The 11,385-nt window shown below is 47.4% G+C and overlaps 1 protein-coding gene across 1 annotated transcript in view; it reads right to left on the reverse strand.

The window, feature by feature from the left end:
- The window catches only part of LOC111970730 (protein bassoon-like), a 56,619-nt gene that overhangs the window by 31,565 nt on the left and 13,669 nt on the right, over positions 1-11,385 (reverse strand). Inside the window, exon 2 of the mRNA XM_023997500.2 lies at positions 7,678-8,059. Within this exon, the coding sequence (XP_023853268.1) occupies positions 7,678-8,059 (382 nt within the window). The remainder of the gene's footprint in view (positions 1-7,677; positions 8,060-11,385) is intronic.

The following is an 11,385-nucleotide window of genomic DNA, read 5'->3' on the forward strand; positions in this document are numbered from 1 at the left end:
CCTCATGTGCCATCTATTTTGTGAAGTTCACCATTCCCTCTTGCAGCAAAGTTCCTCCACAACATGATGCTGCCACCCCGTGCTTCACGGTTGGGATGGTGTTCTTTGGCTTTCCTCCAAACATAATGATGGTCATTATGGCCAAACAGTTCTATTTTTGTTTCATCAGACCAGAGGACATTTCCCAAAAAGTACAATCTTGTCCCAATGTGCAGTTGCAAACCGTAGTCTGGCTTTTTATTGGCGGTTTTGGAGCAGTGGCTTCCTCCTTGCTGAGCGGCCTTCAGGTTATGTCGATATAGGACTCGTTTTACTGTGGATATAGATACTTTAAAAAAAAAAGTTTTACCCCCCTTTTCGTGGTGTACAATTGTTAGTAGTTACTGTCTTGTCTCATCGCTACAACTCCCGTACGGGCCCGGGAGAGACGAAAGTCGAGAGCCATGCGTCCTCCGAAACACAACCAAGCCGCACTGCTTCTTAACACAGCGCGCATCCAACCCGGAAGCCAGCCACACCAATGTGTCGGACCTGGTCAGCGTGCACTCGCCCGGCCCGCCACAGGAGTCGCTAGTGCGTGATGAGACAAAGATATCCCTACCGGCCAAACCCTCCCTAAACCGGACGACGCTAGGCCAATTGTGCATCGCCCCATGGACCTCCCGGTTGCCAGCTGCGACAGAGTCTGGGCTCGAGCCCACAGTCTCTGGTGGCACAGCTAGCACTGCGATGCAGTGCCTTAGACCACTGCGCCACCCGGGAGGCCCCCGGATATAGATACTTTTGTACCTGTTTCCTCCAGCATCTTCACAAGGTCCTTTACTGTTGTTCTGGGATTGATTTGCACTGCGTGGTACCATGGTTTATACTTGCATACTATTTTTTGTACAAGATACGTTGTACCTTCAGGCGTTTGAAAATTGCTCCCAAGGATGAACCAGACTTTTCTGAGATTTTCCCATGATGTCAAGCAAAGAGGCACTGAGTTTGAAGGTAGGCTTGAAATAATCACCACAGGTACTCCTCCAATTGACTCAAATGATGTCAATTAGCCTATCAGAAGCTTCTAAAGCCATGACATCAAATTCTGGATTTTTCCAAGCTGTTTAAAGGCACAGTCAACTTAGTGTATGTAAACTTCTGACCCACTGGAATTGTGATACAGTGAATTATAAGTGAAATAATCTGTCTGTAAACAATTGTTGGAAAAATGACTTGTGTCATGCACAAAGTAGATGTCCTAACTGACTTGCCAAACTATAGTTTGTTAACAAGAAATTTGTGGAGTGGTTGAAAAACAAGTTTTAATGACTCCAACCTAAGTGTATGTAAACTTCCGACTTCAACTGTACATACGTATGGAGAGTACCAAAATAATAATCTAATGCCTGTTTTTCGCAGCAAAATCTGCAGAGCTTGGAAGGTTGTATTCCCCAAATATATCAAATTTAAATCAAATGTATTTATATAGCCCTTCTTACATCAGCTGATATCAAAGTGCTGTACAGAAACCCAGACTAAAACCACAAACAGCAAGCAATGCAGGTGTAGAAGCACGGTGGCTAGGAAAAACTCCCTAGAAATGCCAAAACCTAGGAAGAAACCTAGAGAGGAACCAGGCTATGATGGGTGGCCAGTCCTCTTCTGGCTGTGCCGGGTGGAGATTATAACAGAACATGGCCAAGATGTTCAAATGTTCATAAATGACCAGCATGGTCAAATAATAATAATCACAGGGAACAGGTCAGGGTTCCATAGCCGCACGAACAGTTGAAACTGGAGCAGCAGCACGGCCAGGTGGACTGGAACAACAAGGAGTCATCATGCCAGGTAGTCGTAGGCATGGTCCTAGGGCTCAGGTCCTCCGAGAGAGAGAAAGAAAGAGAATTAGAGAGCATACTTAAATTCCCACAGGACCACGCCCATCCCCACTCCGGCGCCGCCGCAGCCCCGCACCGCCGAGCCCGGCCCCCCCCGCCCACCCCAGCCCCCCCCTCCAGCCCCCCCCACACTCCCACCCCTCCGCGCCGCACCCGGACCGATCGCGGCCCCCAACGCGCGCCCCCACCACCCTTCACCACCGCCCCCAGCCGCCCCCGCCCCACGCCGCGGCACACACGCGCCGCCCTCGCGCAGCCGCCGAACCCCCCTCCCCCCCCCCCGCCGCGCCCAGCCCGCCCACCAACCCCCCCCGCCGCGCCGCAGAGCCCCACCCTCCGCACGCGCCCAACTCCCACCCCCACCCCCCAGCCACGCCCCACGCCAGCCAACCCGCCCCCGCCCCCCGGGCGCGGCCGACCCGCCCGGCAGCCCCCCTCCCCCCCGCCCGCCGCCCCCCACGCCCACTCCACCCTCCCCCCCACCACCACCCGCTCGCCGCCCTGGAGTCTTTGCCCCTTGTTCCGGTGCGTGCCCCTTGTTTCCGGTGCTGCCCCTTGTTTCCGGTTGCTTGCCCCTTGTTCCGGTGCTGCCCCTGTTACGTGACTGCCCCTTATCCTGTGCTGTCCCTTATCCAGTGCTGTCCCTTATCCAGGTGCTGCCCCTGTCCGGTGCTTGCCCCTTGTCCCGGTGCTGCCCCTTGTCCCGGTGCTGCCCCTGTGTCCCGGTGCTGCCCCTTGTCCCGTGCTGCCCCTTGTCCGGTGCTGCCCCTTGTCCCGGGTGCTGCCCCTTGTCCCGGTGCTGCCCTTTCTCCCGGTGCTGCATTTCATTTAGGGGATGTTAGTTTTAGTGGTGGTCATTGGGAGGGGGAGACAGACGGGGAGTGACTATCGGTGTGTGGGGACAGCGTCCAGAAGCCGGAGCCACCGACCGTCGGTCAACTGCCCACCCAGACCCTCCCCTGGACTTTGTGCTGGTGCGGCCCGGCATTCGCACCTGCAGGGGGGGTTCTGTAACGGCGTTCCGCCGCAGGCCTGGACCCTGTTTTATGTTGTTTGTACTGTGTTTATCGTCAGGGCATGTTTTTGGCGTGGGCAGCTCTATGTTATCTGCTTTCTATGCTTGGTTTTGTTGCCGGTATGCACTCTAATTAAGAGCAGGTGTTTTGTTCTCCTTCTAATTAAGAGCTCTTTAGGTAGGGTGTTCCTCACTGTTCTGTTTGTGCGGTGCATTGTCTCCCTGTTCGTCGAATGTATGTAACCATAACCGGGACTCTGCTTTGGCTGTTCGTTTATTTTCATGTCGTTGCTGTTTCCTGTGCGGGTTATTGACGTTTAGTTATGTAGTTTATGTTCAGGTTTTCTGTCACACGTCGTTTTTTCTTGTTTTTGTTTATTTGACAAGTGTTGTTGTGTTTCGCTTGTTGCCATCGTCGTGTAATAAGAAAGGATGGCTTATTTCCCCCTAAGCGGCATTTTGGTCTTGTGCTCCTTCTCTCCTCTTCCTCGTCTGAGATGAGGAGATCCGACAGCCCTTACAGGCATGCCTGTGTTCTAGATGAGGTCTGGCTTTTTATGTGAGGTGTGTGTTGCTAGGGGGTCTGCGTTTTACGTGTGAAGGGTGTGTTCTCAGATGAGGTTCATGTTTTTATGCTGAAGGTGTGTGTTCTAAGAGAAGCGCTCTGGTTTTATGTGAAGGTGTGATGTCTAGATGAGGTCCTGGTTTTCTCGTGAAGGTGTGTTCTAGGTGAGGTCTGGTTTTAAGTTGAGGTGTGTGCTTCTAGGTGAGGGTCTGTTTTTATGTGAGGGTTGTGTTCTAGATGAGCTCCTGGTTCTTTATGTGAAGTCTGTGTGTTCTAGATGCAGTCTGGTTTTTCATGTTGAAGGTGTGTGTTCTTGCTGAGGTCTGGTTTTCTATGCTCACAGTGTGTGTTCTAGATTAGATCTGCGTTTTATGTGAAGATGTTATGTTCTAGATTAATCTGGTTTTTCTGCGCTGACCAGCTGTCGTTGTTTAGATGAGGTCTGGTTTTTATGTGAAGTGTATGTTCTAGATGAGGTCTGGTTTTTATGCTGGAGGAGCTGTGCCTGTGTTCTAGATCACCGTCCTTCACACAGACGCTCCACAAATACCACTCATTAACACAACCACTTGAATTTATTAATGCGCGCTAATTTCTGGCCAGTTTTGGCAGGGCTATGGAGGAGAGGCTCAACTAACTCAACCTCCACTGAAGTATTTATGCTGGCCCAATTTCCTGCATAGTTTTTTGCGGCCAAGGAGGAAGAGGCTCATCCTCGCGTTTTCATTTTGGCCATTTAGAAAGTTGGGCAAGGCATGAGCCAGTTTGCTGGCTAACGTGGCGGGCCAATTTTGGTCTTTAAGTATCTCACGTCACTTCCCCTTTGCGCAGGGCAATTTACATGCGCAGCGGCCCCCCAACCCACCCCCATAAAGCTTGCGTCAGTATTGCAAGTCAAACTTTTTCTCCAAATGATCTCCAAAATATTTATTCATTACATCGATTTGTGTCATTAGATATTTGCAGGGCGACCAGCACTTTCACTGGAACGGGGGGAACATAACACCCCCAACCTTCCTGAAATTGCTTTTTTGGTCCCCCCAGTCCTCTTCACCCCTTGCACTGTGATACCCAAAAAACAAACACCATCGGTGTTGCTTTACCGGACCCCACTCCCGCACAGCGCGCCGCCCTCAGAGCCGAGTCAGTTAGGCTGCTCTCTGGCGGTTTCGCAGTGCCATGCCACAAACCGTACCAAATTGTCATACCTGAGGAAAAAGTAAAAGATTCCTTAACACGGACGGACACATCTACTCTCTCATTAAATGTGAAAGCCTCACCCAGTAAAAACTACTTGAGTAAAAGTCTAAAAGAATTTGGCTTTAATAATACTTACGTATCAAAACGATAATGTACATTGAAAAACTATAGTTAAGCGTCTGCAAAAGGAAAAGTTCATGAATCATTTCAAACGCTTCATATTAAGCGAAAACCAGATGGCACCCTTTTTCTTGTTTGGTTTTCACATTTGACGGATAGCCAGGGCACACTCCAACACGTGACACTCATCTACAAACTAAGCACTTTGCTGTTGAGTTCCACCAGATCAGAGGCCGTAGGGAGACCAGCAGTAGGGATGACCCAAGTAGTAAAGTAACAAGTAAAAGTGTCAAAAATATCCAACAGTCAAAGTAAGAGTCAAATACCCACCAAGAACTACTTAAATGCTACTTTAAAGTGATTTTTTCTCTTAAGTATTTTCCACTATTTGGGTTTCAGTGTTGCGCAGACAGGCTGTGTGCAGGCAAAGCTTCTTGAAAGGCTGGCTTATAGGACCGGCACGGGATAGATCAATACAAGCAGCTGCTGTATGTCGTGTTTGCGCTTTTTTTCCCGGAGTTGTGCAGACGGCAACCAGAGCAGAACACCTTGGCAACTCTTTATCTTGACTGATGTATCTGGCAAGGTAACTGCTGTTTGACTAACAGAAACACAAGTATTTATTGCAAGTTGCTGAGCTAGTAGTGTAACTGCAGTATAACGTTAGCTAATGTTTTATCCCCTCTCAACTGAAGATCTGTCTGGAAGGGAATGGAACTAGCTACCTAGCTAGTTGACTAGCACCATACAGCCAGTTTAGCTCTAGCCTCAGCTATCTGTCAAATAGCAATATCTAACAGCTGTTGGAAACTATTTTGTAGCCTTGGTTATGTCCCGTTTCAACAGAAGTAAATGAAACTTGGCCTAGTTTCGCCAGTTTACACTTACCATCAGGCTAGCCAAAAAGTTAGCTACATTAGCTTGCACAAGCTCACTTAACCTAGTTAATCTATTATTGTCTGGCCTCAATTACACTAGACCTGACTCACAATGATGAAAACAATGCGGCCCAAACATTGAACGATCGATATTCTGCAATGTTTTGACAGTGCAATTTGAGTTTTTTTAGAGTCAGTCATAGCTATGTAATCGTTATTAATCCTGTCAGTTTCCCTAGCTACTTCCCTAACTTCACTGACCACGGATAAACAGCATCTTACAGGCTTCACGGGTTATGGTGCACGAGTCAGTCGTTACACAAACCACTAATACTCATCAGTTCTTAGCCAGGATAAATGGTGACCCGGCACCTGCTCCGCAGCAGGGGTCAGACAGCCAGGGAAGACAAGTACCACGGAAGCTCAGGTGAACTTGGCTGTATATTATAACAATCAGTGAATGGATACCAATTTCCATCTTGAGTTGATGTAGTCTACGTCTGGGATCATGGAATAATGGCAAATGTATTATATTCTTGGATTATTATTCAGAATGGTATAAGATATACCAAGAAAATTCTTAGGAGGAATCAGATAGTTGTAAGGGGTCTCAGCGAGGGTCATGCAGCCAGGGAAAGATCAGTCCAGTATGACGGAGCTGAGGTGACGACTTTGCAGATTACAACACTTTATTCTTCCTCTGTGTAGAAAACACTGACCAAGCCAGAAGTTCTTAAAGATTGAAACTATTTTAAGGCACTCTGACAGACTCTTCAAGTGTTGTATGGAAAATGATGTGGATATATTGAAGCAACATCTCAAGACATCAGTCAGGAAGTTAAAGCTTGGTCGCAAATGGGTCTTCCAAATGGACAAAAACCCCAAGCATACTTCCAAAGTTGTGGCAAAATGGCTTAAGGACAACAAAGTCAAGGTATTGGAGTGGCCATCACAAAGCCCTGACCTCAATCCTATAGAAAATCTGTGAGCAGAACTGAAAAGGCGTGTGCGAGCAAGGGGATCTACAAACCTGACTCAGTTACACCAGCACTGTCAGAGGAATGGGCCAAAATGCACCCAACTTATTGTGGGAAGCTTGTGGAAGTCTACCCAAAACGTTTGACCAAAGTTGAACAATTTAAAGGCAATGCTACCAAATACTAATTGAGTGTATGTAAACTTCTGACCCACTGGGAATGTGATGAAAGAAATGAAAGCTGAAATAAATCATTCTCTACTATTATTCTGACATTTCACATTCTTAAAATAAAGTGGTGATCCTAACTGACCTAAAACAGGGAATTTTTACTAGGATTAAATGTCAGGAATTGTGAAAAACTGAGTTAAAATGTATTTGGCTAAGKTGTATGTAAACTTCCGACTTCAACTGTATAAACAACAAATATACAGTTGAAGTCAGAAGTTCACATAAACCTTAGCCAAATACCTATAAAAACTAAGTTTTTCATAAAACTGATAAAAATACACCGCGGGGCGACTGTGAAGAGACACACACACACAGGCACAGACACGCATATACAGTACACACACACACACACAATAACATACACACTATACACACATGTACACATGGATTTTGTGTTGTAGATATGTGGTAGTAGAGTAGTGGCCTGAGGGCACACACTTAATGTGTTGTGAAATCTGTTGTGAAATGTATTGTAGTGTTTATAAAAGGTTATAACTGCCTTCATTTTGCTGGACCCCAGGAAGAGTAACTAATGGGGATCCATAACAAATACAAACCACATTCTATGACCCTGACCACATTGTATAAACCTAACCACATTCTCTGTTCCTGATGTCCTAAACAGTTCAAACGTATCATACAATGTCAAATATACTGATATACATACAGTGTCCATATTAGGACAGCCTTTGTGTCAGTGGGAGCTGATTCAGTCTCAGAAAGAAAACTGAAGATGTCCTAATATGGACACTGTATAAACAAACAAAATCATCAATAGGCAAAGTAGCACATGATCCACTGTTTGTTCCTACCTCGGTGAGGTGCGGGTTGGGGTTGAAGCCACACTGGTTGCACACCGTGGATCGGCACTGGGTGCAGGTGCTGCAGTTTGGCTGGTTGTCCTCCGTGGTGCCCGTCAGGTCAGCTGTCTTACAGACGGGGCACAGCTTGCTGCTGGGCATGGGGGCGATCTGGGGCACAGAGTAGGGGGAGGTGGGGGTGATGGCGGGGGACACCGACGGGGAACGTCCCATCCTGCTACTACCCACGTCCACCTGGAGATTCTTACGGGCGGCGTGGCCCTGGCCCTGCTGCTCCCCCTTGGATGCCAGGCGGTCCCCTGTACCAGGCCCAGTCTGGACCCCCGCCTTGGGGCTGGACCCAGGGTCTGGCTGGGGGGGTCTTCCAGAGACGCTGTGGATGACAGATACGTGTTAGACTCTTGTGAGAGGATGTTGTGTTACATCTCAGAACAGCATGGCTTTAAGGCCGGGGCTTTGAAGCAGAGCTTCACAAATAGGACAATGCACTTTCAAATCAAAGTTTTGTCAGATGTTTTCAGACCTCTAAAGTAGTCTAATGTCAAGATGAAACCACATCACACGACATCGGTTGTGTAGATGCAACTATACTGCCCTACAGAACAAAAAGGCAGTAACTGCTCATTTGGTCGACAATTAGTTACTGTCATTTTTGCTACATTAAATACATGCTTAATCATGTGGACAAGTATCATGCCTCTATTGTGTTGTGTTTTGGAGAAAATGGGGGTCATGTTTAGCAGTAACTGCATAAAGTTACTGTGAAACCAAGGTAAATAAAAGCCATATTTCTCAGTTCCATGCTATGAGCAGTTACTGACTTTTTGCTTGGTAGAGCAGTATATGCCTCAAGCACAAATACACAACCATGTATGGCGATGAATCTTGAATGAAAGGGTTTACAAGTGGAACATTTGCTTTGCCCAATGCCAATATGGGTACATCAAAAAAGAAGAGTGGGTGAGTTGGAAAAATAAACGGTTTTATCTTGGTGAGATAAGGATAGAACAGGATTTTCAAAGAGCTGAGAATTTTTCTTCCTTTCTGTTTCACTTCTTCCTCCTCCTCACCCACGCTTTCAGCCTTCTGACCCCTGGCAGTGGAAAACACATAGGCTGTGTCAAATGGCACCCTATTCCCTATATAGTGCACTACTTTTGACCAGGGCCCTATATAGGGAATAAAGTTCTATTTGACACAGACAGTTTCCTCACAGTAAAGTTACTCTGGAGGAGGCAGTAGGCAACTAAAGAAACACTCGCCCTCTCAATCACACACGTACACACAACTTTCCAACCCCGCTGTCCGCTGTGCACTGAAGAGCTGAGCTGAGCATGCATACCTGTAGTGGTCTGTGTTCAGTTCATATGGAATAGACATGGTAGTGGTCTGTGTTCAGTTCATATGGAATAGACATGGTAGTGGTCTGTGTTCAGTTCNGTAGTGGTCTGTGTTCAGTTCATATGGAATAGACATGGTAGTGGTCTGTGTTCAGTTCATATGGAATAGACATGGTAGTGGTCTGTGTTCAGTTCATATGGAATAGACATGGTAGTGGTCTGGGTTCAGTTCATATGGTAGTGTCTGCCGCCTACGCAAGGTTTAGGATGCAAACTGGTGAGGGCCCAAAAAGGTGACACTTCTTTTTTTGTTGCACTGAAACATGCAAAACATCCTTGCTAGGAGGAAATGCAGGTTTTTAACTAATTAAACAACAAAGAATATGATCTACATTATCAGTCTCTGTGTGTAAAATAAAAAGTGGTTAATGTGAACCTAACTCACTGTCAGGCCCTGACCATAGAGAGCCTTTTTATTCTCTATGTTGGTTAGGTCGGGGTGTGACTAGGGTGGGTAATCTAGGTTGTTTTTTTCTATGTTGGCCTGGTATGGTTCCCAATCAGAGGCAGCTGTTTGTCGTTGTCTCTGATTGGGGATCATATTTAGGCAGCCATTTCCCCACTGTGTTTTGTGGGATCTTGTTTTTGTGTTGTTGCCTGTGAGCACTCCATAAAGTCACTTTTCGTTTGTTCGTTATTGTTTTGTGCGTTTCACTACAATAAATATGTGGAACCCAGATCACGCTGCGCTTTGGTTCGAGTATGCTTCCAACGACGATCGTGACACTCACAGCTAAAAAAATGCAAAGAAAGCAATCCAATGTTATTTGTTGCCTAGACTTTACTGCAAATGACACTCAAGTCCAGAGAAAAAACAATACACTAATATTGCAGTTAGCCATGACAGCCTTTATAATAGAACGCTTGTGACCACACACATCTAAATATTGCACTTGGGAAAAAAACATCTTAAAGTAGAAACCGAATGAAACAAACAGACATTCTACTTTTGCTCTATTTTAGTGGCCACTATAGTAGACATCGATCAAGCGCAAAAGGCTACATGTCTGCAAAAATAATGTTCACTGAGTAAAAAATTTAATAATCCCCCCTCACTCACACACACATACGTGTTACTGTCAAGTTCAACACAACAAAAACAATATCTTTGGGCTACACTGCTGTCACGTTCGCTGGAATAATGATCGGACCAAGGCACAGCGGATGTTGAGTTCCACATAATTTAATTTATGAAGTGAAACATAGCAAAGACAAAAACAAATAAACAATAAACTAACAACGAACCGTGACTACAGAGCTGCTACGTGCACTAAATCAAAACAATATCCCATAAAACACAGGTGGAAAGAATGCTACTTAAATATGATCCCCAATTAGAGACAACGATTACCAGCTGCCTCTAATTGGGAATCATACAAATCACCAACATAGAAATAATAACCTAGAACCCCACATAGAAATAATAAACTAGAATAACCCCCAGTCACGCCCTGACCTACTTCACCATAGAGAAACAATGGTTCTCTAGAAGAACCCTCTCATCCCGCGGATCCGCCAGCATCGGAGGCGGCTCTGGTGCGGGACAAAGAAACCGCTCATCCTGCGGATCCGCTGCATCGGGGGTGGCTCTGGTGAGGGACAAAGAACCCGCTCAGCTCGTGGATCCGCCAGCTTTGGTGGCAGCTCTGGTGCGGGCCGAAGAACCCACTCATCTCATGGATCCAGCCATGGATCCTGGCTGAACACTGTGCCTGGACTGGACCTCGGTGTCAAGGAAGGCTCCTGCCATGGAGCGGGACTGGACACCAGATCTGGACTGAACATCAGTGCAGAGGAAGGCTCCTGCCATGGAGCTGGACTGGACGCCATGCCTGGACTGGGCATCGGCGCAGGGGAAGGCTCCCGCCATGGAGCGGGACTGGACATTGTGCCTGGACTGGGCACCAACGCAGAAGAAGACTCTGGCCTTGGAGCTGGACTGGACGCCGTGCTTAGACTGGGCATCAACGCAGGGGAAGGCTTCGGCCATGGAGCTGGAGGTTCCGGACCGTGGACCGTCTCAGGAGGTTCCGGACCGTCTCAGGAGGCTCAGGACTGTGAAAGGGCGCCGGAAGCTCCGGACTGGGGACCGTCGCCGGAAGCTCCGGACTGGGGACCGTCGCCGGAAGCTCCGGACTGGGGACCGTCGCCGGAAGCTCCGTAAACCAGGTGTGTGGGAAACAAGACAAAACAAAATGGAAAGTGAAAGGTGGATCGGCGATGGCTAGAAGACCGGTGACGTCGACCGCCGACGCCGCCGAACAAGGAAGAGGAACCGACTTCGGCGGAAGTCGTGACA

Source organism: Salvelinus sp. IW2-2015, linkage group LG11 (genome assembly GCF_002910315.2).
Source record: "Salvelinus sp. IW2-2015 linkage group LG11, ASM291031v2, whole genome shotgun sequence".
Taxonomy (NCBI): Eukaryota; Metazoa; Chordata; class Actinopteri; order Salmoniformes; family Salmonidae; genus Salvelinus; species Salvelinus sp. IW2-2015.